The sequence below is a fragment of the Lampris incognitus genome, chromosome 13, assembly GCF_029633865.1.
Source record: "Lampris incognitus isolate fLamInc1 chromosome 13, fLamInc1.hap2, whole genome shotgun sequence".
Classification (NCBI taxonomy): domain Eukaryota; kingdom Metazoa; phylum Chordata; class Actinopteri; order Lampriformes; family Lampridae; genus Lampris; species Lampris incognitus.
Genome location: NC_079223.1, coordinates 17,084,569 through 17,112,399, shown reverse-complemented (window position 1 = coordinate 17,112,399; position 27,831 = coordinate 17,084,569). Strand labels below are relative to the sequence as shown.

At 44.0% G+C, this 27,831-nt stretch overlaps 2 protein-coding genes across 5 annotated transcripts in view; one reads left to right on the top strand and one right to left on the bottom strand.

Moving 5' to 3' along the window:
* atl2 (atlastin GTPase 2) overlaps window positions 1-10,203 on the top strand; it is a 42,093-nt gene extending 31,890 nt beyond the window's left edge. Inside the window, exons 11-14 of the mRNA XM_056291391.1 lie at window positions 5,150-5,206; window positions 5,323-5,394; window positions 5,642-6,073; window positions 7,909-10,203. Of these exons, the coding sequence (XP_056147366.1) occupies window positions 5,150-5,206; window positions 5,323-5,394; window positions 5,642-6,073; window positions 7,909-8,028 (681 nt within the window). The 3' untranslated portion in view covers window positions 8,029-10,203. The remainder of the gene's footprint in view (window positions 1-5,149; window positions 5,207-5,322; window positions 5,395-5,641; window positions 6,074-7,908) is intronic.
* Window positions 10,204-16,348: 6,145 nt separating this feature from the next.
* The window catches only part of LOC130122742 (equilibrative nucleoside transporter 1-like), a 41,944-nt gene continuing 30,461 nt past the window's right edge, over window positions 16,349-27,831 (bottom strand). For all 4 annotated transcript variants that reach the window (XM_056291747.1, XM_056291745.1, XM_056291744.1 and 1 more), the window contains 3 exons: window positions 24,654-24,739; window positions 20,953-21,152; window positions 16,349-20,024 (listed from right to left, as the gene is read on the bottom strand). In XM_056291747.1, coding sequence (XP_056147722.1) covers window positions 19,913-20,024; window positions 20,953-21,152; window positions 24,654-24,739 — 398 coding nt within the window. In that variant the 3' untranslated portion in view covers window positions 16,349-19,912. The remainder of the gene's footprint in view (window positions 20,025-20,952; window positions 21,153-24,653; window positions 24,740-27,831) is intronic.

Here is a 27,831-nt window from a genome sequence, read left to right as displayed (position 1 = left end):
ACATAAAAACAAATAGCACATAATAAATATTAAAAACAAAAAGTGCATTAAAAACAAGAATTAAAATTACTTCACAGACCTAAACATCACAAGCACACCTGACACAGACAGTGAGTAAGATGGTCAAAAAGTCATTTTATGGAAGGTCTAAGTGTTCAGGCTGTTGAGGAACCTCACAGCCTGAGGAATGAAACTGTTCCACAGTCTGGTGGAGACATCATGGATGCTCCGGTACCTCCTGCCAGAGGGTAGGAGGGTGAAATGGATGTGGGGTCCTTCACGATGCCGAGAGCCTTCTGGGTGCACCGTGCATCATAGGTGGCCTGGCTGGATGGGAGAGCAGTTCCTATGATCTTTCCAGCTGTCTTCACTATCTGCTGTAGGGATTTGCAGTCAGAGGCCTTGCAGTTCCCATGCCAGACAGTGATACAGCTGGTCAGAATGCTCTCTATGGTGCCTCTGTAGAATGTAATGAGGGTGAGTGGGGGGAGACTCGCCTTCTTCAGACATCGCAGGAAGTGAAGACGCTGCTGGGCCTTCTTGGAGAGCCAGTGACATGTGAGGCCTAGGAGAAGGTCCTCTGTGATGTTAACTCCCAGGAACTTAACACTGCTGACTCTATCCAGGTTCATACCGTTGATGGTCGTAGGGCTATGGTGGGCGTTGGTCTTTCTAAAATAAATAATGACCTCAGTTTTTCCTATATTTAAGGAGAGTTTGTTGTTTTTGCACCTCGCCACCAGTTGATCCACCTCTGCTCTGTATGATGATTCATAGTTGTTGCGGATGAGACCTACCACTGTGGTATCATCAGCAAACTTTATAATGAGGTTGGAGGTAGATGATGCTGTGTAGTCATAAGTCAGCAGGGTGAACAAGAGCAGACTTGAGCACACAGCCCTGTGGTGCACTGGTGCTCTGTGATGGTCCTGGAGGGGATCTTGCCAATTTGCACTGGCTGTGGCCTCCCCGTGAGGAAGTCCAGCACCCTGTTGCAGAGGGAGGTGTTAAGGCCCAGCTGGCTCAGCTTTTCGATCAGGTGTTGTGGTATGATTGTGTTAAAAGCTGAGCTGAGGTCAATGAACAACATCCTCATATAGCTGTTCTTTCTCTCCATACGGGACAGGGCTGGATGAAGAACAGAGGTTATGGCATGTTCTGTGGAGCAGTTAGTGCGGTATGCAAACTGGAGAGGGTCCAGAGTGGAGGGGAGGCTCGACTTGATGTGCTTCGTGACCAGCCTCTCAAAGCACTTCATGATTATGGGAGTCAGTGCAATGGGGCGGTAGTCATTGTGGCAGGACACAGGGGACTTCTTTGGCACTGGTATGATGGTAGTAGACTTGAAACACGTGGGGATGACTGCCTGGGACAGCGAGATGTTGAAGATGTCAGCAAGGACATCTGCCAGCTGCTCAGCACAGTCTCTGATGGCTCAGCCTGGGATTCTGTCTGGACCCGCAGCTTTGTGTGGGTTGACTCTGGAGAGGGTCTTTCTCACGTCATCTGCGGTCACCTACAGAACCCGGTCATCCATCAGGGATGTAGTCTTCACCACTGGCATGTTATTCAGTCTCTCATATCGTGCGTAGAAGTCATTCAGTACATCTGGGAGGGTGGGGGCACCGCCTCAGGTCTGAGGAGGAGGCTTGTAGCCAGTGAGGGCCTGGATGCCCTTCCACAACCGCCATGCGTCTCTGCTATCAACGAGGTGGCTGTTGATTCTCTGTGCATATTGTCTTTTTGCCTCCCTGATGCCACACGACAGGTTGGCCCTTGCTGTTTTGAGGGCTGCTTTATCACCGGATCTGAACACAGCATTCCGGGTTCTCAACAGTGCCCGGACTTCTGCTGTCAGCCAAGGCTTCTGGTTGGGCTGCGAAGAGATGGTTTTGGTGATTGTGACATTGTCTATACATTTATTGATGTAGGCTGTCACTGTGTATTCCTCCAGATCAATGTGCTCACCAGAGGAGGCTGCCACTTTGAAAATGACCCAGTCAGTGCTCTCAAAGCAGTCCTGAAGAGCTGAAATAGACCCCTCTGGCCAGACCCTGACCTGTCGCTGAACCGGTTTGGCAAGTTTCAGAAGTGACCTGTATGCTGAAATTGGCATAACAGAGATGTGGTCTGAGTTTACAAGGTGGAGGTGGGGGAATGCTCTGTATGCATTTTTTTCATTAGTGTAAATGAGGTCCAGTTTGTTGTTTTCCCTGGTGGAAAATTTTACATGTTGATAAAATTTAGGAAATGCAGTCTTTAGGTTTGCATGATTGAAATCCCCAGCAATAATGAAAAATCTGTCGGGGTACACAGTTTGTTGTTTGCTGATGCTGTTGTGTAGTTCACGCAGTGCCTTTGAGGCATTAGCGCTCAGGGGCAAGTACACAGCCACAATAACAACAAACAGTGAATTCTCTGGGCAGATAGTATGGCCGGCACTTGACAATTGTGAACTCCACGAGTGGAGAACAGTGTTTGGAGACCATCACAGCGTTTGCACACCATTCCTTGTTAATATAAACACACAAGCAACCACCATGGGTTTTACCTGTCAAAAATAACGCTCTGTCGGCTCGGTAGCACGCTAGCCCATCTAGCTGTATGGCTGTGTCCAGAATGTTGCTGTGAAGCCAGGTTTCAGTGAAGACAAAAATACAACGGTCCTTAGTTTCACGCTGGGATGTCCATGGAGGCTGTGTGCAGTCCAGATTATTTTCCAGAGAGCGTACTTATGCAACACTGGAGGAAAAAGGCACATGCACATGTTATAATTAAACTTTTTATTGTATTTTCACAACATTCTTTTGGTCCTGCAAAATGAACTGGTATGCCTGCTTTCTATAGAAAACATGTAGCCTAAAGACAGGGTGGAAAAGTAGGTGCATTTAAGAATTCACTGTAGCTGCCCGTTAAAACAAAAAAAAAAATCTAACTTTTTGAAAATAAGAAAAAAGGCATACAAATTAATAATCTACTTTCATTTTGAATAAAAGTCACTGACTGCAAGACCTCATTCTGAATCAGCTATCCAGTTAATTTTATAGTGTAATGTTTGGCTACTTACAAATTGTTTACAGTTGACAAATTGAAACATGCTGAACATACACACATGCAAAGATATCCGTCTCCTCACTTGGAAGTGTCAGATTCAGCACTCTTCATCAATAAAAACTAATTTTCTTCAACACCAGTGACTAGTGGCGAGCACCAATTGTAAAAATCAACTAGAAAATAAAAATAAAGTTAAACCTGCACAGAGGACGGCTCCACTGTGAACTGCTCTAGTCAGGGCAAGCTCTATCTTGTATAAGGTTAGCTAGCTTGTGTGTGTTCTTGGCTGGACTGGCCAGCGGAGCCAGCCCTACAACCGTGAATATCTATCAGTGGTCATGGTTGACTGGGTGAACAAGTTACACGATTTGGCTGTTGGGTCAGATGACCAGCAACGTTACTGAAGTTACATGGTTGCTTGGCCGAACAACAACGTCACTGGTAAACACGGAAGTGGGAGTTAACCGATTGGCCGTTGGTCTTTCAAAATGAATTGGCATAGAGGTTCCAGCTCATTCCACATTTATCACATGCTAACAAAAACGGAATATATTGCTGCTCATGGATACTACTGAAAGGCTAAGAGTGGAATATTTAATAACAAATATTACTGGGACCACTACAGAAAATAGCAGATGAAGATTTAATATCCGGGAATTCACATTATAGGCACTACCACTTGACTATCCCTGATACACGATCCAGCCATATACTAGGTTTTGACCTAGTCTTGTTGGACTAGCCGGCCAAGCCAGCAATGACAAGGCTGAATGAATACCATAGCTAGATATGTTATTTCTAAAATTCTTACAAGTTGGAATCCAAGGCATTTTTAATTGCCATTCTAGTGAAACCGGTTAATCTCAACATCCCTAGTTGATATGGAGGTAAGATGAAGGCAGTGAACATTTTACAGATAACACTGGTGTAGTTTTATATTTTTTGTCATTGTCAACAAATGCTATGAAAAGACTAAATTCTCCCATACATTTCCCATCCTCACAGGTCTTTTCTATCTAGCCGATGCCACACTGGGCTCCTGTCCTTAAGCCATTGGATCCCAGTGTACCCCCCCCCCCCAAAAAAAACATAACAAAGTTCAAAACAGGTCACAGTTTTTTCTAAACAACCTTATAAATTAACATAGAATAGATTTGTTTTGTGATCTATGGAAAATGTTTTTTCTGGCATGATGAAAACGCTGCATATTTTGGTGCCTCCCATTGGATGAAGCATGGGATTTTCACCCATGACCATTTTTCAACAGCACTTTATGTTGTTCTAGTCTGTGATTAGCTGTTCCAGCTTGTTGTTGGTGAATGTTCTAACTTTTGATTTGTTAATCTACTATGTCAGTGGTGGAAATGCTAGTTTATCTACTACAATACAGCTGACAACATTTGATGGGCATTTTACTACTTACAAAATACTTGCACAGACTATTTAGAATGTCTGAGTCCAAATTCAGCAAACGTGAAGATAAGATGCTGAGGAATAGAGAATTGACAAAGCTGTGAGTAAGTGACTGCTGTTTTGTTAGTAGCTGGCTTCTGTCTCATCAGCAGAAAATACAAATAAGCAGCATTGAAATAATGAAAATGGTCCATATTAAATGGATCAGTTTGCTGCCTTTTGAAGTCACCTGTGGTAATAGTGTAATATCCTGGTTTTTCACTGTGGATTATGCTGTTTTAGGGCTGAAGCTCTGTCTGTAAGCTGTATTTAATGGTTTTTGAATATATTGAAATCCTATGGCTCCCTGGTTGGAAGCAGTGTGGCATCACCTAGAGAGAAAAGACATGAGTATGGAGAATACGAACGGGAATTTTGTCTTTTTATGGATTTGTCAGCAGTGAGAACACAAAATTCCACCAGTTATCCTTTGGAAAATAAATGTGATACTTTGCGTTTTCATGATTTTAAGTCTTCTGCTGTACACCTAATTTAAGCAGTTAAAAAGGTTTAAGCAAGCAAGAAAAGTCAAAACAGGTATCTGCAGCAAAAAAAATGAAAATCACTGTTAATCATAGACAGAAACAATGTTTGTTATAGTTTTCTGTTGGGTTGCAATAACTCTTACACCACAATCCTGCAGGCCTATATAAAGATCTACCAAGGTGAGGAGCTGCCACACCCCAAGTCCATGCTGCAGGTCTGATTTTTTTTTTTTTTTTAATCCCCAGAATGACTTAAATTTTCCTATTCTGGTAGTTTGTCAGTTACAAACATTATTTACCCTGTACCCCATTGTCATCCATTGTTACTCAGGCAACAGCAGAAGCCAACAATTTGACTGCTGTGGCAGGAGCCAAAGATCTGTACGGCAAAAACATGGAAATGGTAAGAATCTATAATCTGTATTACTTATTTTTGGTATTTTTAACCTTTAACAGGCAAGACTCGTCTGTCTGTCGGTCGGTCGGTCTCAGTAGGTCGGTCGGTCTCTCTCTCTCTCTCTCTCTCTCTCTCTCTCTCTCTCTCTCTCTCTCTCTCTCTCTCAGGAAAGTTTAGAAAACCTACCTGTTGCCAAGATTCAAACTTAAGCATACACTCATTCATGCTATGACCCATCCCCATTCTTTCTCAGATTTGTGGAGGGGACAAGCCATATATTGCCCCAGCCGACCTGGAGCGTTGCCATGAGGAGTTCCGTCAGTGCTCGGTGCGACACTTCCGCTCTGTGAAGAAGATGGGTGGCGAGGAGTTCTGCCAGCGCTACCAGAGTCAGCTGGAGGCTGAACTGGATGAGGCGTACGGGAACTTCACCAAGCACAACGATGGCAAAAACATCTTCTACGCAGCACGCACGCCTGCCACAATCTTTGCCGTCATGTTTGTTACCTATGTGGTGTCTGGAGTGACCGGCTTTCTGGGGCTGAATACCTTTGCAGTGCTGGCTAACATGGTCATGGGTCTGGCGCTGCTCTCTCTTTGTGCCTGGGCGTATGTGAAGTATTCTGGAGAGTTCCGAGAATTGGGAACACTCATAGACCTGGTGGCAGAGACACTTTGGGAACAGGTGGGTACTGGGCAGGAAAGGGTGTGTGTATGTATGTCCATGTTTATCTGTCATTTAGAGGACCATAATTCACAACTGTACAACATATCACCACTACTCTTTCTTTGAGTAACAAAGGGCAAGTGAAGCATTTTGCATTTCAGTCCACAGAATGGATGTAAACATGTGTGTATATTTCTTTCAGGTTTCCCATCCTCCTTGCATTCTACTATCACACTACTTTTATATAGCTAGGTAAAAGGTTTATTGTTTTAATTTGATATTCCTTTCAGCATTTCTACATGACTGACAAGTCTGTTACTTATATTTTTATGTGTTAAATTTTTTTGAAAAAAAATTGTGCTTAAAATGTTTATCTTTTTGGTCCGGTGGTCGTGTAATACCATTCATCCTGCCAACATGTAGTAATTATTTTTGCAGTTCCTCCTCCTTTTCCTTCTCTCCACCACTCAGTCAGCTGCTACCTTCTTTTACCATCTTCCTGTCCTTCGTCCAATCAGCTTTGTGATGTGCAGAAAGCAGACTTTTCTTATGTCTGCTGTCGGATTATGAATCATTCCGGAACACTGAAAACAAAACGGCACTGTGTTGTGTACCTGATATGCAGATAGTAATGATAATGTAACTTGTTTGAATTGTCCAGCTGCAGTGTTGTGAACATGTAGAAGTCACCGTGAAAACACCCCGTGTCTCCTGTTAATGTCTTGCTTCTCTCTGCGTCTTTTATCCTGTATCCTCTTTGCTCCCTCCCCTCCTCTGTCTCTCTCCACCTCCCCTGCTTAACAGAGGACTTCCAGAAAGGTGAGAGGTGTTGGCTGTCATTTGACCCATTACCTCCCCTTCCTTTCTCTCTGCTTTCTTGCCCCCCCCACGTTATCTTTCCCTGGTTTCCTATCCTGTATTCTATCCTGTATCTGTATTTCATTCCCACATTGTCTATCAGTTAATGACACCATGTCTATCTGTCTGTCTGTTTAACTCTCCTGCTCCTCCCTGCTGTCCTCCCAGGTGTTTTCCAAGCTATTTCAGCCTGTCTGGAGTCGCCTGGCCTGGGCTGCCGCTTTCCTCCCCTCAGTCCCACCAGGAGCCAGACACAGACTCATGGCACTCGCCCCTCTCAACAACAACTATAAGAAGACTAACTAGCATCCACCTGCCTGCCTTGCTAACAGACCGATTGGCTGATTTATTCACTGGCACACTCTTGGAAACTTCCTTCTCATGTTGACTCTTCTGCAGTATGCTGGCTTCCTTATTTTTTACATTCAGTGCCTCTCCCCTGGTTTCCTCAGTGTGGGGGGTTACAGGTCAGCATATACCCTGTGCAGCTCATGGAATGTACATCGACTCAAGCAGGGCCAGGCCCTACTCAGGATCTCAGAGGACACAAACTGCTTGCTCAATGGTCTTTATAAACATCTTTTTCAGTTCAGTTTGTCATGGATGTGCTTTCTGGGCTCAGTTTCCAGATGTGAGTGGTTTTAGTTGATTTCAGTCATTGCAAGGAAATCTGTTGGTTGTTGTACTGTAGTATTTTTTTAAGTTGATTTGTTTCTGTGAAACTGTTGGAATGAGTTTCTGTTGTCCAGCATGGAAGAAAGTATCTCTTCTTTTGGGTCCTCACCTTTTTTCTCCCCTCCCTAACCTCCTTTTTTTCAGTTCCCTTGGTGTTTTTTGTACATTTTTCACAAATGTTCAGAAGAATAATATCAACTGGTTCTCACACCAAATCCTCTTGTCTCCCCCTACTCCTGCCTCTCACCATCTCTCCTCACTTCCTTGCCTGTCTCCTCTTCGCCCCTTTTTCTCTCCTTTCCTCCTGTCCTGTTCTGCAGGTGTTGAAGCCACTAAGTGAACATTATATGGAGGACAATGTCAGACAGACGGTGGTTAACTCTATCAAAGCCAGCTTGACAGAGCAGGGCTCACAACACACCAAGTTAAAGACTCACTGACCCTTCTCCCAGTCGTCCTCCCTCTTCATGTTCACTGCCCTCTCACCCACTCGCTAGATGTACTAAGTCCTAGAACTGTGGAACTGTTCAAAACCAAAGCTGATCCACCCTTTCCTAAATGTCTGTCATGTCCTCCACTCTAAACCCCACTTTCTCAATGCTGTAGTGGACCTGTAGGCTCGCTGGCTGCTCCGCTCTATTCTGCGCCCCGGTGGCTAAAAGGAGAAATGGCAAGTTCTTGAGGAGAGCAAGCAGAGCTGCCTGCATTGCCTTTTACCAAAATAGGACCTAAAGGAATATCGTCCTCTCCATTGTGCCATATTGTGATAGAAGCATCCGCTCAGCCCAGTAAAGCGTGTTGTAACACACTGGGTGCAGACACACACACACACACACACACACATACACACACACACACATTTAAAAGCTGTACTCTTAAGAACCACATCCTTGTGTGTCTGACAATCAGCAGTAAGCTGGCAGGACACCTTTTAGGATTCAGCAGTATTTCAGGGATAACTGACACGGCTCTGAGCAGCTGTATATATATAGATATATATATATATATATATAATGGATGCAAACTAAAACTGTTCTGAGTCCATGTATTAAAATGGTCAATCATGTCTTGTCTAAAATCTTTAGACAATACAGGTCAGAGTTCAGTTTAACTTTCTGTTAATCTTTTTCTTCAAGGTTTCTTATTAAAGCACAAATGACTAATTGACTCACAAATAGTGTTTGGATGATTGTATCATGTTTTTCAAAATATATCTTGAGCATTTCCTGAATTTATCATTATGAAAGTAAATTGACAGCAGCAAGCTTATCAGGGCTATTTGAATCTGCTGTCATGGTGGGCATATGAATTTTCATGTAAGTTTGAACTGACTGGATGGGTGCAGGCAAGATGGTAAGATGTCTGTCTTCTCATATGTTGGAAGGTATTCTGCCTCCACTTTTTAGTTGTTTTTTTTTCTCCCCAGACAAGGATTGGCTCTGTTATCAAGGCAACATTTGTATATTCTAAGTCTGGGTTTATGGTTATTTCTAGACATGACTTTTGTACATCTGGCTGCCAGCCACTTCCTTTTTAATGTTGCTGTGATGTGGACCTGTGAAGGACTGTAGGAAGCTTTGAGTTTATCATCTGGTTATATTGAAGTTTTTAGGAGAACTGATGTGTTTTACCTGGCCCTTGTGTTTAGTAGTGCCTATGTTGGCTCTCTGCATGGTTTTAAGAGATACTGTACTTACACTAAGCTAGCTAGGACCTTTAGAAAGCCAGCCTTCCATAGCCAGGGAGAAAATATTTCATATTTTCTGTTCCACTGCCTTTCACTAAAGCCACTCTAGCTCTGGGTTTCCTATGTAGCATTTCTAGCACTTGGAGTTCATGCGTCTGTCAATCAAAGATAATTTTGTTGTCGGGAACCCCTGCTTGAAAGGAAATAGGTGGATTTTCTAGAAGCTCATAGCATTCAGTCAGTCTTGTTGTTTGGTTTATGTGTTGTTACAGGTGGTATGTCTTTTAATTCCTGGCTACCAAATCATTTAGGCTGACAAGTTCCTTTACTACAGGAAGTCTCAAGTCAGGGAATAGACTGTCTGTGCGTGGGTGCTGCAAAGCCTTGTTTAATTCCTCCCACTTTCACTCTTCTCTTTGAAACGCACTTGAGGACTATAGAGGTCTTTAAGGAGGATAACCTTGTCCCCTGTGTATTTTTAAAAAGGCATAAGAACAGTCCCGCTCTGGCCTTTTGAAAATTACTCCAAAATTGGCCCGACTATGGTTGGCTTTTTCAATACAAAAGAAAAATCACCCGTTGTTTTCAATTCAGAACTAATGGCAATGTAAGTCATGTCTAAGCTCTGCTGTACTAATTCCATCCACAACTGCCTTGCCCCATGTATGAGATCACAATATTTAAATAAAATTTGTATTCAATTTTAGTTTGTTGGTCATTGTTTTCCTTTGATCAACAGAAAGTTGGTGTGGTCTGTTTAACTTGATGATGTGCATGTTGTCTCCTTTCATCAAGTTGAAAGTTCAGGATCTCACCTTCTGGAAGAAGCTGAATGTTGAGAGCAGGTCACGGATGGGTCTCTTGTCTGCCTCCTGAAAAGATTTCCTGTAATTTATTTTTACAACATGTTTACCCTGTTAAGAATAAACATCCGTATGATTCATTTGTCTCCTTTTTGTCTTTCTTATGAGAGGCCATTGGTAGGGAGTTGCTGAGAAACAGTGCACAATCTGATCCAAGTTTGATTCTGTTGTTTATAATTGTTGCTTTTATTTTATTTTTTATTTTTTTGGAAGGCAGTTCACAAACTGTTGATTCCTTCACAGATATACAAAGTATTTAAATGAGCATGTACTCTGACCTACGGTTGAGTTTATCCACAGCTGTGCCTTGTTTAGTTGAGGTTACTGAGACGCTGCCAAGGGACAGCTGATGTCCTTTATATATATATATATATATTTATTTCTAGTTTTCCCCCTTATCCCACCGATTAACCCAATGGCCGGAACTCTTGTAGAATAACTCACCTAACTCACGTTTCCACAGGAAGGAGATAGTCATAACATCAACTTCCTTCAAACTCGTGTCGGCTGCTCTCCCCATTTTACACGCTGAAGCCTCGCATGGATTGCATCACCTTCAGGCCGCGAAGGAGACGTAGGGAGAATGCTTTCGGTGGCTTGGCTGCAGGCGCCCGGATGGGCCAGAGGGGTCGCTGGAGAGCGACGAGTCCTCGAACACCACCGATTTACACCCACTATCCCTCTTGTAAGGGTGGCCTAATGAATGCCTTACCCCGTGGACGCTCCGGCCGCGACGGGTTACGGCGAGTCTGGAATACGAACCTCCCAGCCATGTGACGAGCGGGTTGCCAGAACGGCGGTTTATTCCGCTCCGCCATTAGAGCGGCCGGACGGCATGTGTCCTTGTCGGTCATTAGAGGATCTGTGCCATTTAACTCCAACTTTAGCCTTGAATGACACAAATATTGTGAGGGTTTTCAAACTCCGGCCTTTTTGAGAAAGACTTGGCACGACTATGGTGGCATCTAAAAGCTCTGGGGCAGAGGTCTTCCAACGTTTTTAAGGCCAAGGACCCCTTGGCTGATAGAGACACGGCGGAGGGACCCCCTATTACATATAAGATTGTGTTGCTTATTAAACCGTGCCAACAATAATGTGTAGGGTGGCCTATAGTGGCATGTATAAAAGTACCCTGTAATGGTGTATACAATGCTAAGCCATTAAAATAATAATTATTGACCGATCACATTGTAGCGAATTCGGGGGGACAACGCAATCACAGGAACTGCCGCGGCCAGGAAGCGAACCCGTGACGCCCGCACCGCAGGTGACATCGCTAACCACTGGACTAAAGGGTCAGACCCGCTAGCCAGCGGCCAGCGTGTCTACTAATCCATGCACGTTACAATATATTTGTAGAACTTTTTTTTTTGTAATTATTTTTGACGCGTCTGTGGAGTCATCCAATTGTAATGCAAAAGCCTCTGCCAACCTCAGTTTCTCTACTAGTTGCACCCTCACATCAGATGTCATGTGTTGTGGAGGATGAAAGAAAGGAGACGAGACCACTTCTCCTTTTGACCACACAGCCGTGGGGTCGTTTATTTCCTCCAACAAACTCTTAAGTCAACAATTCATTCTGCTCAAAACCTCAGCCTCGTGTCTACCCACGATACCCCTTGCTAACCCCCGCCCACTCTCTTAAAGGGACCGTGCCGCGAAGTTGGGACTGGAGTGAAAATGCCGGCAGCGTCCTGGAACACAGCCCGTTGGCGCTCCATGTTGGCAAACTCCTCCTTGGCGATGGCGAGCTTGGCTGGGTCGAGGCGCCGTGCACGGGCGTAGACTGGGGGGCCCGTGGTGGTGATGCAGTGTTCCACTCCATGCTTGACGACTGCTGATGAGAAGATGGGCGTTGTGAGATCCGGAAACTCAGCGAGCAGGTACTGAAATTCATCCCCGGTGGCAATCATGTTGGACTAGCCGATTGGACCCGCCTCCCCCAGCGTACATAGGTAGGAGCAGAAGGAGACAGCGTCAATCAAGCGGCGGTATTTGACGTCTACCAACAGCCCATAAGCGCGCAGGAAATCCGCACCCAGGAGGGCAATGGACACCTTCGCCATTACAAAGTCCCAGCCGAACCGCCAACTTCCACAAACCACCTCCACATACCTCGTGCCATAGGTGCGTACGGGGGTGCCGTTAGCAGCATCCGTAGGGGGGCCGAATCTGCCGGCCATCGCGTCCACTGGTGTCGCAGGCAGGACGCTCCGCTGCGCGCCCGAATCAACTAGCAACCGTCGGCCGGAGATGAATAAACAGCAGCCTGCCTTCCTGGCCAACGCTCAGGGCTACTACTGAGCACCGGCCCTGGCTTTTCCCGCCCTGCTGAAAGAGCATGGTGCACGGCATTGCTTGGCTTTGGGTTCAAACCCAGCATGGTAGAAGCACCGTCCCCCCGAGTCCTGCTGCCGACGAGAAACTTCTGCCGCGGCGACGCCCGCAGCCTCAACCGGCGGTGGTGGAAGAGCGTGGGCAGGCAGCAGAGCGGTCGCACAGCTGCTGCCGGCTGGCGAGAAAAATCCTGTCAGCCTCCGCGGCCAACTCCCGAAAGCTGGTGGTGGTGGGCAGCGTGGACGTGCGAGGGGAGCTGACGGAGTAACAGCTGGCCGAAAAGGAAGGCGGGGTCGCACGAACCCAGCATACTCAGCATCTTGTCCATTAGCTCCGATGGCTCGCCGTCTCCCAAGCCTCGCAGCGGAAACAACCAGTCCGCCCGCTCCACCTCTGCTGGCCCAGAAGCCTGCAGCAAGTGTCTCTTAATCGTGCCGTACTTATCCAGGCCCAATATTCGTGACGACGTAGTGGTACCTGGTCTCATCCACGGTGATGTTCCTAATCGCGAACTGGGCTTTGATGTGAGCGAAGCACGCTGCCGCTTCCCAGAAGTCGGGCAGTTTGAGCGAGACGGCGTTAGCCACTGCCGCTGCACTGGGAGCTTCGTTCTCCATGGCTCACGTCGGGGTCACCAATGTGGTGGATGAAAGAAAGGAGACGAGACCACTTCTCCTTTTGACCACACAGCCGTGGGGTCGTTTATTTCCTCCAACAAACCCAGTCAATAGTCCATTCTGCTCAAAACCTCAGCCTCGTGTCTACCCACAATACCCCTTGCTAACCCGCGCCCACTGTCTTAAAGGGACCGTCTCTGGCCCGCATGGTGACTAGCTAACCTGCAAGTAGGTCACTACAGTGTCATCAATACGGCGAGCAATGGTTGTGTCCAACAACGGAATGCTTTTCAGTTCATTAACCTACTCATCATCCCCAAACATTGTTTTGCTCACATCACTGGCTGCAGGCAACATTGTAGCGAATTCGGGGGGCAACCACAGGAACTGCCGCAGCAGGGACGCGAACCCGTATTAAATCCTCTGCAATCGTGTATGGCTTTTTGTTCGAAGAGCAACCTGATAGGAGGCTTTCAAAGCTAGCTCAGCAACTTTATCTGACTGTCTCGTCGATGTCTGCTGGCCTTTGAGGCTGAAGGTCTTCCGCTGGTTTTTCTTTCAAGCGAGCACTGGTTGGCTCCAAGTGGCGCTGCAGCTTTGATGGCTTCATACTTTCGTTTGACAGCGCAGATGACAGATGACACACACAGGTAATTCAACGCCCTCAGTCTCTTTAAGGTAAACCCAGACTTGAGATAATTCTCTGAATATTTTCGGGTCTTCTCTCGTTTGCGCTTAGCAGTTGTAGCATGGCTGTTAGCAGGCCCGTTAGCCTCATGCTCTGAACTTTCGCCAGTGGTTCGTGATGAAGTGCAGGCCGGGTCTGTCAGTTTCTTGGTCGAGAGGTTACAAAGGGGTCCATTGTACATCACAAGGGCCACATACGTAGGCTAATAATACGTAGCTATTTGGCTAATATGGCATGCAACTATTTCCAGTGTTTTACTGGCGCCGCACATAGTGGTTTAGCATAGGCTAGCTAGCTGGTGCTCAGCTTTCAGGGTGATCACATTATTGCACGAGGATTCATGGGTATCTTCAATGTTGTAATTTTTTAACGAATAGGAAGATTTATGTGCTTGTTATAGGTTGTATTTATGCTAATGTGTATTTTCGGACATATTTTTGTAAGAGAAACAGTTTGGGATCAAATAATTTGGCGGACCCCCTGCAGTAATTCTGAGGACCCCCTAGGGATCGCGGACCCCTTTTTGAAGAGCTCTGCTCTGGGGAGTTTAATCAGCTCAACAGGGAGATTCAAACCCTTCAGTTCCCACAAGCAATTTCATTCATTTTCAAACTTAGGTCTTTCTATTAACCTCTCAATATCTGACATAATCATGGGTTAAACGCAGAGAATGAATTTCATTGTATGTATGTACAAATGATACATTGCATGTACAAATGACAAATAGTGTATTCTATCCTATTCTATAATCAGTGAGCCGCACTGCCAAAAATGACCAACAGAGGAAGGTAGATTATTAAAAAAAAGGTTTATTTTTCAGTTATCGCAGAACTGTTTGAGATGCCAATATGTTACAGTATATAACACAATCATGTTTCATTACAGATGACATGATGGATTGTGTCACACCTCCATCCTACATACTACACACAAAGTGGAAAAACAGAGTTGTGCTTTCCAAAGGACTACTATGCATTATATACTGTGTACAGTAAAAAAGTAAAAAAAGAAAAAAAGCATTCAAATGCAAATAGGGAAATCTCAAAAAAATAAAACATTGTAACAGACATCTGGTGTTTTTTAAAGTCAAAAACCAAAAAAGTCGTGGGACCCAAGTGATGGATGACAAGCAAATGTTTTACCAAAAAAAAAAAAGCTGTATTTTTTTCCCCATGAGAACTATTCAAAAATGGCACAGATTCAAGGACACGAGAATACTGAAAAAAAAATTCTTAAACTTCAACTCAGTTCTCAGCAACACTTAATACTGTTAACAGCTGCATATTCTTTTATTGCTGCATTTAAAATGCACACTGACGCAACTATTTTAGGTCTATGAAGACACACCAAAGAGACCTGGACAAAATGACTGCCGTATATTTTCTGAAGATCCCCAAAAATCTATAAGCTTCACTTACACTACCGTTCAAAAGTTTGGGATCACCCAAACAATTTTGTGTTTTCCATGAAAAGTCACACTTATTCACCACCATATGTTGTGAAATGAATAGAAAATAGAGTCAAGACATTGACAAGGTTAGAAATAATGATTTGTATTTGAAATAAGATTTTTTTACATCAAACTTTGCTTTCGTCAAAGAATCCTCCATTTGCAGCAATTACAGCATTGCAGACCTTTGGCATTCTAGCTGTTAATTTGTTGAGGTAATCTGGAGAAATTGCACCCCACGCTTCCAGAAGCAGCTCCCACAAGTTGGATTGGTTGGATGGGCACTTCTTTGAGCAGATTGAGTTTCTGGAGCATCACATTTGTGGGGTCAATTAAACGCTCAAAATGGCCAGAAAAAGAGAACTTTCATCTGAAACTCGACAGTCTATTCTTGTTCTTAGAAATGAAGGCTATTCCATGCGAGAAATTGCTAAGAAATTGAAGATTTCCTACACCGGTGTGTACTACTCCCTTCAGAGGACAGCACAAACAGGCTCTAACCAGAGTAGAAAAAGAAGTGGGAGGCCGCGTTGCACAACTGAGCAAGAAGATAAGTACATTAGAGTCTCTAGTTTGAGAAACAGACGCCTCACAGGTCCCCAACTGGCATCTTCATTAAATAGTACCTGTTAGAGCCTGTTTGTGCTGTCCTCTGAAGGGAGTAGTACACACCGGTGTAGGAAATCTTCAATTTCTTAGCAATTTCTCGCATGGAATAGCCTTCATTTCTAAGAACAAGAATAGACTGTCGAGTTTCAGATGAAAGTTCTCTTTTTCTGGCCATTTTGAGCGTTTAATTGACCCCACAAATGTGATGCTCCAGAAACTCAATCTCCTCAAAGAAGTGCCCATCCAACCAATCCAACTTGTGGGAGCTGCTTCTGGAAGCGTGGGGTGCAATTTCTCCAGATTACCTCAACAAATTAACAGCTAGAATGCCAAAGGTCTGCAATGCTGTAATTGCTGCAAATGGAGGATTCTTTGACGAAAGCAAAGTTTGATGTAAAAAAAATCTTATTTCAAATACAAATCATTATTTCTAACCTTGTCAATGTCTTGACTCTATTTTCTATTCATTTCACAACATATGGTGGTGAATAAGTGTGACTTTTCATGGAAAACACGAAATTGTTTGGGTGATCCCAAACTTTTGAACGGCAGTGTATGTCTTTGTAACTTCAATTGTCCTTGCTCAAGATCAGCCAAGTCAAAGGTAAAGCAACATAAGAAAGAGACCCCCGGCGAAACAATGTACCCTGGAACTGCCCCGGCTGGAACAACTTCATCTATCATGTGATGATAAATAAAAAATAAGACAATGAACAACCAGCAGAAGAAACTTTCTGATGTAGGATGATAGCCCAGATTTGTGAATCAGGCCTCGAATTTAGCACTGAGGACCGATCCATCTGACTCAAACTTCAATACATTCGAAGCAATAACTGATCTGATTCAAAGATAATATCCATCCATCCATTATCCAAACCGTTTATCCTGTTCTCAGGGTCACGGGGGTTCTGGAGCCTCTCCCAGCAGTCATTGGGCGGCAGGCGGGGAGACACTCTGGACAGGCCACCAGAACATCACACAGGGCCGGCCGAGACACACACACACATTCATACCTAGGGACAATTTAGTATGGCTGATTCACCTGACCTACATGTCTTTGGACTGTGGGAAGAAACCGGAGCCCCCGGAGGAAACCCAGGCAGACACAGGAAGAACATGCAAACTCCACACAGAGGATGACCCGGGACGACCCCCAAGGTTGGACTACCTTGGTGCTCGAACCCAGGACCTTCTTGCTGTGAGGTGACTGCATGAACCAATGCGCCACCGTGCCGCCATAATAATAATAACACATTTTATTTGTGGGCACCTTTCAGAGCACTCATGGACACCTTACAGAACACAGTTCAAAAAACAAGCAGCACTGTATCAGACAACATAATATCAAAACAAAGCAGGGTAGACAATAAAAAGTTAACACAACAGATAACTATAAAATCAGCAGCAGCACAAAACTCAACAAAGCGTGCATCAGACTGAATATGCCAGTTAGAAAAGGTACGTTTTGAGATGGGATTTGGAGGATGAAAGAGAGTTAGTGTTGCTAATGTCTTGTGGAAGAGTTCCATAGGTGGGGGGCAGAATGACTGAAGGCTCTAGACCCCATGGTAGTCAAGCGGGCCAGTGATGTAGTGAGTTGGAGAGCAGGGGCCTCATGTATCAATCGTTACTATGGGCAAATTTGTGCGTACACACCCATGGAATTTTTTAGCCCTCAAGATTGCGTGACAGGCAGCAGCATAGCATGATGGTTATTTATAATTCCTTCCTCCTAACATCTACTGTGTACCTCTTGCAACGAGCAATCACCCAGGCCTGCAAATACATCAGTGTTAGCCAATCGGTGTCTAAATTCAGGGGTTACCCAGGTTCTACACTGGTCTCGGAGACAAACTTCAGGGCTAAAAAATCCCATGGGTGTCCACACACAAATTTGCCCATAGTAACGCTGATACATGAGGCCAAAGAAGAGGATCTGAGAGTGCAGGAGGGCAATGTGGCTATGAAGAAGTTCAGAAAGATATGAAGGAGCTAGGTTATTAAGAGCCTTAAAGGACGATTTGGGACAGAGGAGACCCCGGTCAGGTGAGAAGATAAGTAAGGCTATGGGAGTAGAGCTGCAGAGAGCAAAGTAACATGAAAACTTCCCTTCAGCAGCACCCCATTTTTCCTTTTCCATGTTTGGCTTCATTATAAATACATAAAAACTAAATAACTGTGGTAGGTCAGTGTCATGTTTTACATACAAAGAATTTTTTTCTCAATCCACCACCACGCAACAGGTTAAAGTTTAATATCCTCCAACAAGCCAAAGTTTATGACCTTTGGCCTCTACCCATTTACATGGACCAGCCAAATGCATGAATGGGGCCATGCTGATAAAAAAAAGAGGGTTCTTTGACTTTATCAAAGACTCAAACATGCAAAAAAAATATACGGAAAAGGAAAAATTGTATTTCTGAGATTCATAACTATGTAACAATCCTTTTTACTGCTCATTTTAGAAAAGAGGAGCAAAGTATTAACATGTTGTAACTTAACATCAATTTCTTACCAAATCACCACTTTGGCTTGAATTTGGCCATGAACACTAAGTGTGTGCAGGAGTCTTGTGTAAACAAGGATTTTAGAAAATTTACTAATTTTACCGTGCTTGACACTCTATGCGAGACAAAAATGGCATTTCAAGTGAAACTTTTCCAATCCAAATGACAAAAAAGGTCATAAAACACACAAATACATTGAACATGTAAAACATTCCAGAAGATAAATGCTACCACAGCTAATACTACATACCACATCTATGCTTAATTTCTATACCAAGATCAGTTTTGATGCACTGAGTGGGAAATAGCTCCCTCTCCTGTAGGCTTGCAACGGTTTTCGGTTTAAAACCGAACCGTACAGTCCGCCCTGTACGGTTCAACCCGCCCTTATGGACCGGGGTTTTCGGTTTTGCAGTTAAAATGTGCGTGAATAGTTGACAGGCGTTTCTTACTGCCGGCGAATGGATTTTTCACTGTTAGCCCCCCACCCCCCAGCCCCCTTGTAACTGGAGCCGACAGTCGAGTTGAAAAGACGGCGGTAGCTTGCAGAAGCAGAAAAAAAAGTCATGGCGAGTGGAGGAGTAGAGAGAGAAAAGTTTGAAGAAGCACCGTCTTCATACAAATCTGCGGACATTTCGGGTTTGCTGTTGAATACAACGATGAGGGAGACAAAACAGTGGACAGAAATAACACTGTGTGCTGCAAGCATTGCTTGACCCATGTCCCCGTACTACGCAAGTGGAAACACTTCCAATATGAGCCAGCATCTCCGCCGGCACCACCCAGATGTCTCGCTCTCTGGAAGCAGGACAGACGCACGGGTAACCGCACCAGTGAACAAAACAACCGTCTATCGGAGATGCTTTCCAACAAACCTATAGCGCCAACTCAGAGAAACACAAAACAATAACCCGTGCAGCCCCCGGGGGTGTTCATTGCTAAAGACATGCAGCCCTTTTCGGTGGTTGGAGATGTGGGCTTTCGTCAGCTAACGCATACGCTCGATCCGTGCTACGTTATTCCCTCCCGAACTTATTTCACCAACAATGTAATTTGAAACCGAACCGAACCGAAACTGTGACCCAAAAACCAAGGTACGAACCGAACCGTGGGCTAACTGGACCGTTGCACTCCTACTCTCCTGCCTCCTGTCCGTTTCTGGCCGAAGGGGAAAAAAACTGTTAGGAACTGCCTTTCAAAGTGTGCGACACTACTATAACTCTATAACTGTCCAGAACGGGAGACAAGCACAAGTATGCATCGGTATGTGTCATAAATCACTTCCGTGGCAGCTAGACAGGGGTAAAAAACAAAAACAAAAACTGGCCAACGAAAGTTGGACTCTACTCCATTTAAGGAATTGAAAAGTAGGCTGCCGATCCCTTTGCCTCTTGTTCTCTCACTTGGCTGATGGTTGCAAGGGACATGAGGTTTGCTAGTACTGTTGTTCATGGGTTCTCCCTTATGTGTCATGAAATGGGGAGTAACTGGGATGGGGGTGGGAGGAAGGGGTCTCCGCTCAGGCTGGTCACAGCTGTAGCCCACTCTGCGGTTCTGCTTAGAGCTCTAGATCATGGAGCGGAAGGCGAAGGACAGTGCCGCGCCCAATGCCAAGCCCAGGGATAAGAAGAAGGCCATGATGGCCCCCGCTGTCTCTGCCTCATGCTGTGCCACCTTCCTGTATGGAGACACAAATGGGACAAAACTATTCAGAAACTGGATGGTGCACAATGAAACGCAATATCATTTGTATGGATGGGGAAAAAAGAAATTCATTGCAACACTAAGCTGTGATGATATATCACATCACTTCCTCTGAATAAGCATTGGATCACAATGAACAGATGCGGTGTAGTGGTACGATGTAATGATTTCTATGTTTTTGAATGTCTGAATTTGAATTGTTTAAATGTTTACTCAGGGAAACTTTCAGGTTTTAACTCTTTTTCAGCACATAGAGCTTAAAATAAACTTTTTTTTGTACGATTTCTTTGGTTTATTAGAGATTTCGCATGTCACTGTAGATAAGAGAGGATGAAGCGATTGAAAAAACCCCCATTCATTCCAAATCGCAATATTTATAATATCGTGATATCCAAAAACTGCAACATATGTCAAATTGGCACCAAAATATTGTTGCATTATCAAATCGGGAGGTATCTACCGATTCCCAGCGCTAGCTGGTTGTGGATAGGTACAGTATACATATGTAAATACATCACTTGCTGCATTGATTATAGAAATCGTCCACAGAACATTACAGCACACATTTCAACATCAAACAATGCTTACTGAGCTCTCTAAAGACTACTGGTCCTGCCAGAGCAATGCCTAACACTAGAAAAGGGGCAGCACTAGTTACCTGCTAAACAGAAAAGCAGGGTAGGTTGACCCACAGCATCATCACTTGGGATGAAGATTTTATATGGTATTTTCAAAGATCTTTCTTATTATCTAGCACTATAAAAAAACAAGGATCTTAAAAGCTCAAATACATGGACGGTTTGAACCATTGGACCATATATTGTTGCAGAAACTTCAAGTGCAAGAGTCAGTTGACCCGTCTCTCGACCCCTCTGGCCCAAACTGCTCGGCTCTGTCCTTACTTGGGTCCGAAGCACATGCAGAGGCTGGCCAGGTATCCATTGGAGAAGGAGAAGAGAATCATGAAGATGATGTACCAGGCGTCGTGGGCGAAAATTACGGGGAGGTAGTTGCGAGGCTGGACATTACACAACATGAACAGAGGCACAAAGACCACCCGCAGGCCCACCAGGACAGGCAGCCAGATGCTGTCCTTACCAGGCTGAAGGGAAAAGGATGGAGGGAAGATGGTGGGAGAGATAAACAGCGAAATAAAAAATAAAGCATGATTACCACAATGATAGTCCCTGGCATGGGTTCCCAGCATTTATAACTATAATTAGAATCATCAGGAATCAACAGGAATTACTCTCTTGAGCTAAAGTGGAGTTTTTTGCAAAAACGGGCCAAATCATTGGCCGCTGATAAAGGGGAGGTAATCTGGGCACTCATACAACATAGCTGTAGTAAGGCAAGTTTGCAAAGAAGAAGCTACAAGAAGATACTATTTAGCCATCTTTGGTCATTTTCATTGTTATTCATTTATCTTTTATTTACTCATTTGTTACATCTGCACAGGTTGAGTTTATTAGCTTTACCGTTGTATTTTAACACTTTCGTTTTTAGGACTGTAAAGGAAACAAAATATTTGCTATTTTTTGTGCATGCATAGTTTTTATAGTAAGGAAGCTACTTAATTTTTTTTGTCTTAATGATGTGGAAATCGCTTGTACTATAAAGCCACTGGGCGAACCGCTAGTCTTATCCAATAACAAATGGGTTTACACTACCGTTCAAAAGTTTGGGATCACCCAAACAATTTTGTGTTTTCCATGAAAAGTCACACTTATTCACCACCATATGTTGTGAAATGAATAGAAAATAGAGTCAAGACATTGACAAGGTTAGAAATAATGATTTGTATTTGAAATAAGATTTTTTTTACATCAAACTTTGCTTTCGTCAAAGAATCCTCCATTTGCAGCAATTACAGCATTGCAGACCTTTGGCATTCTAGCTGTTAATTTGTTGAGGTAATCTGGAGAAATTGCACCCCACGCTTCCAGAAGCAGCTCCCACAAGTTGGATTGGTTGGATGGGCACTTCTTTGAGCAGATTGAGTTTCTGGAGCATCACATTTGTGGGGTCAATTAAACGCTCAAAATGGCCAGAAAAAGAGAACTTTCATCTGAAACTCGACAGTCTATTCTTGTTCTTAGAAATGAAGGCTATTCCATGCGAGAAATTGCTAAGAAATTGAAGATTTCCTACACCGGTGTGTACTACTCCCTTCAGAGGACAGCACAAACAGGCTCTAACCAGAGTAGAAAAAGAAGTGGGAGGCCGCGTTGCACAACTGAGCAAGAAGATAAGTACATTAGAGTCTCTAGTTTGAGAAACAGACGCCTCACAGGTCCCCAACTGGCATCTTCATTAAATAGTACCTGTTAGAGCCTGTTTGTGCTGTCCTCTGAAGGGAGTAGTACACACCGGTGTAGGAAATCTTCAATTTCTTAGCAATTTCTCGCATGGAATAGCCTTCATTTCTAAGAACAAGAATAGACTGTCGAGTTTCAGATGAAAGTTCTCTTTTTCTGGCCATTTTGAGCGTTTAATTGACCCCACAAATGTGATGCTCCAGAAACTCAATCTGCTCAAAGAAGTGCCCATCCAACCAATCCAACTTGTGGGAGCTGCTTCTGGAAGCGTGGGGTGCAATTTCTCCAGATTACCTCAACAAATTAACAGCTAGAATGCCAAAGGTCTGCAATGCTGTAATTGCTGCAAATTGAGGATTCTTTGACGAAAGCAAAGTTTGATGTAAAAAAAATCTTATTTCAAATACAAATCATTATTTCTAACCTTGTCAATGTCTTGACTCTATTTTCTATTCATTTCACAACATATGGTGGTGAATAAGTGTGACTTTTCATGGAAAACACGAAATTGTTTGGGTGATCCCAAACTTTTGAACGGTAGTGTATATGACTGTCGGTACCCTGAGATGCTCGGTGGAAGCGGGCCCTCCCAACATCGACCCCCCCTCCCCCCACAAATACTCAATTACTCCCATAAATCTCTTAAGCCCCTTACATTCCAGCAAAGGGCAGGCAGGGCTAATAAACTCTACCTGTTTTAGACAGGAAGAAGTCAAACATTTTCACTCGGCTGTAATTTGCAAGGTCTCAAATTTACCGGATTTAATTATTTGATTAAACGTCCATTGGATTAAATGTCAATGCAGGGACAAGAAGAACGGTCTGTGTTTACCGAAATGCTCCAGGAAGTTAGAGAAGGCTTATTTTCTTGGAAAGTTTCACAGTGGGCTGAATTTATACTGTGTCAGTATGGTCAGCAAAGAATTTTACATCTGGATGGAGGAAAGAAATGAAAAGTAAAGCAAAAAAAAAGTTTAAAAACATCAAAACTTTGGGAAGGTGATGCATTCGCTTACGAGGAGTCACTCTGAGGCCAAGCAGGACAAGGGCCGTTTGTTTGTACATTCATCCAGGGACTTTTGAACGGATCGGGGAAGGAAGCTAAAAATAATCAAATAAACTATGCTGCAGTTCGGAAATCAGCCATAAATGCAATCAGGTGAATGGGCTCAAGCCTTTATGGTCAAGTTTGGCTTTGCAAGACTAGTGAATTGAGATTTGAAAAAAAAAAAAGAAGCAAAAAACTAGAAAGTCTTGACCAGTTTTAAAATGCCATAATTTATGATTTCTATTTTTGGGTTCTTTCCCAACATGTGTCTGAGAAAAGAACAAATGGGGGCTTCAAAGTCACCACAGGCACCCACCCACGCACCCTTCCAGATCCCCTTCCTTCACCAGTCTCTCACACACACACACACACACACACACACACACACACACACACACACACACACACACATACACATGAAACATGCAAAAACAGTTTTAATAAAAACAAGCCTATAACCCCCCCTTCAAAGTGTAATGTTCCCAGTTTAAAAATGTCTGTTCCCCAACACGCCACTCAGTCTGACCTTCGGATGTTTTTCCTGTGATCACACTCAAGTGTGCATGTGTGCGCGCGCATGTTGTTTATAGCTGCACATACCACCCCAACATCAACATGAGCGTCCCGCTGTGTGTGAATGTGGTGCATTAGAAAGATTCTATGGGATAAAACTTCTAAATAACATTGATATATCACTGTGTTGAGAAACTGCGTAGGCCGGATGAGACAGCAATAATAAAAATTAAGACAGTGTATATCAAGTGAGAATTTGTGTCTGAATAAACCAATAGTCCCCAAAAACGAGTTATTTCCCACCCGCTTGGTAAATATAAATAAACTGTAAAAACACTGCTAGTTTCCATCTGCTACTGTCAACAGTTTGAAGTTCTTTCTATAAATAATCTCCATTAATTAGATTGCTGAGGAATTATTCTGATTTATGCCCTGTTATTTTTTAGATACTGATTTCAGCAAGCAAATATTTGCTGCATGTCAGGGCTCAGATGAAGTCTCACACAGCAGACTCTGGCTGCAGTCAGACTCACACCCTTCATGTTAACCACAGCAAATAGAGATTTACAACAACTTCTGGGGACAGGTGGAGTTGTAGTGTTGTTTTCACAGTAACACCCCTTAGGAGATCAGAGTACATGGTCTTTTTCCGAGCTTAATGAAACCGCGTTACCCCGGTTGACTAAATCACAAAGTTTTCTGGTGTCATCTTGTTGCTACTGACCCACATACAGACAGCGGTCAGACTCCTGCCGGCCCAGTCCATCACGTTGAAGAGGAGGAAACATGACACAGGGATGAAGTAGGTGTCTGTTGGGGAGGATAAACAAATACCAGTTACTGAGGTCAACACTGGCTTCGGTGACGGGGATCTTTGGTGAAGCGTGTATGCCCTTTAAAGCTACAGTCCTCCAAGATTTCACAAGCAAACAAATGTCCTTTTAGCCGGTGTATTCAAGAATATAGCTACTCAGCGAATATTCACATCCTGAACACTATTGCTGCTGCTTATTTTAATGGTCACCGTGCGGTAGGACTTTGATGATGAGGCACACTGTGGTTAACTAGCAGATATGGCAGATTTTTACCAGAAGATTACACAATTTGTGTTTTTAGTTTGGCAGTAGAGAAGGCATTGACACAACAGCACCGGCAACGCTGTTTAATGTTGACTGGATCTCCGGGATTTAGTGTAGTCAAACACCACTGAACTCACCAAATATTGGTATCAGTAAATTCAACAAAAATTTTGGTCTTAAGGCTTGTGGGATCCTTGATATTAAAATATTAATTCCAGCTCAGTTGATCTAGGACATGGCCGTGAAGGCAAAAAATATATATATATATGAATCTGACTACCGAATGCCATTTAGAAAAATGTCCAGACACTTTTACACAAAGATCCTGCACCAGGCATGCAAGTAAAACCCATTATGGGGTATTGGTTAGTTTACACAAACAAGGTAAATACATGCAACTAGACTGTAACTGTGGGTTTGAAAATGATACCCCCCTCATCTGATTAGCTTCTTCGGTTCAGATATAAGGTGGGGAAATCCCGACTTTTGCAGGAATTGGAGAGGAAGCCCTAGCGTACACACCAGAGGGAAGCATCAAGCCACTGGTTCAGATACACCGATGACACACGGGGAAGTTGTGAACCCGTGAGGTTGGAGCTTTCACTGAACATATCAGCATAGCAGATAGCAACACTAGATTCACCAAGAAGGCGATGGGTAACAACAAACTGCCATTTCTGGACTATGCAGTCTCCTTCAAAGAAGAGGGGAAGCTCCACTGGAACACAAGTTGGGAGAAATTTGGACCTCATGCCACTAGACGGAGACCAAATCGACCCCTGTGAGGCCAAAGACAGGAAATAGAAGCACATTAAACAGCCTTTGAAAGCCAGTGGCAACCTTGACTGGGCTATCATTAAAATGGCCACAAGGGCAACAGAACACCAGACCTAAGAAATTGGGTCACAGGGCAAAACAGGACCATATCATCATCACATATGAATATGGAGTTGCTGAGAAATGCTTACAGACCTGTATGCAACTCCATCTTCTGGAATTTTTGTAACCGGACAATACAAAGGAAAAGGACCATATTCCAAAGTATCAAAGGAGAAATATCATCTATGTTGTTAACGGCAAAGAATGTACAAACTTGCACAACGGGGAAACTAAACAGCCCCTCAGAGACTCAGCAGTTTATACTCACCTACTGGACAGGAGAGACAGTTTGGAAGACCAAAATGTATGATGGAAATGAACTAAGATGCAAGGTTGAGAGGGGTGTGGAAGAGGTCATATATATGTCAGACTGGAGCAGCTCTTACTGAATCTGGGTGGGGCCCCACAGTACCTGTTCTCTCTGTATAACGCCACTATAACATCTCTACCTCAGTGATTTTCCCATTCACAAGCTGTAAGAGGGGCTTAACCATGAAAAGTGTCAATATACTCAAAGGGCACTAAAAGTAAAGTGCCTTCTGAGTTAATGTCCTCAACTATGTTGTGAATCATCAAGAGGCACTCCATCTCCACAGAAATAAAAGCTGGGTTATCACCACCTGACATCTGAAGAAGCAATCAGATAAGCTGTGAAACATTTTCAAACCCCAGATTACAGTCCTGCTCCATGTACTTTTCTTGTCTCTGATATCGTACCACCTGGACAATGAACATGAATCATCACAGACATGTTGGCTTAGATCAGTGGTTCTCAACCTTTTTGGGGTCCTGGACCCCCTGCGTATTTTTGATCTATCCTGAGGACCCCTCCACCTGATCTTGGGGGAGGGGGGTTGCAATTTGATAGAAACAGTAGAAACTGCATTTTAAATTGCATTATAGCATTTATTCACTCTTTGGGGCAAAAATAAGAGCTTTCAGTTGTAACTTGAATATAGTTAACAAAACAGAATATGTATTCAGTAACTTTCAGATATATGTAGCAACATAATTTTTATGCAGTAACTTTTAACAATGCAAACGGGAGCGAGATCTCTTATTAAAATACAATAAATTACACTTGTGAAACAGATAACCCAGCCACTGAGGATGCACAAGCCAGTGCATCCTTAGTGCCGGTCCCAAGCCCGGACAAATGGGGAGGGTTGCGTCAGGAAGGGCATCCGGCGTAAAATCTTTGCCAAATCAAATATGCGGATCATAAATAAGACTTACATACCGGATCGGTCGAGGCCCGGGTTACCAACGACCGCCACCGGTACTGTTAACCAGCAGGGTGTCGGTGGAAACTATGCTACTGTTGGACGAAGGAGAAGGAGAGGGGGAAAGCATGTCCAGAGGCAGCTAGAGAGGAGGAAGGGTAGGCATGTGGAGCTGAGAGTTGGAACTTTGAATGTTGGCACTATGACTGGTAAAGGGAGAGAGCTGGCTGACATGATGGAAAGAAGAAAGGTAGGCATACTGTGTGTGCAAGAGACCAGGTGGAAGGGGAGTAAGGCCAGGAGTATCGGAGGTGGGTTCAAACTCTTCTACCATGGTGTGAATGGGAGGAGTAATGGGGTAGGGGTAATTCTGAAGGAAGAGTATGTCAAGAGCGTGCTGGAGGTGAAGAGAGTGTCAGACAGAGTGATGAGTATGAAGCTGGAAATTGAAGGTTTATTGCTGAATGTTATCAGCGCATATGCCCCGCAAGTTGGGTGTGAGATGGATGAAAAAGAAGAATTCTGGAGTGAGTTGGACAATGTGGTGGAGAGGGTATCCAAGGAGGAGAGAGTGGTGATTGGAGCGGACTTCAATGGACATGTTGGTGAAGGGAACAGAGGTGATGAGGAGGTGATGGGAAGGTATGGAGTCAAGAAGAGAAATGTGGAAGGACAGATGGTGGTCGATTTTGCGAAAAGGATGGAAATGGCTGTGGTGAAT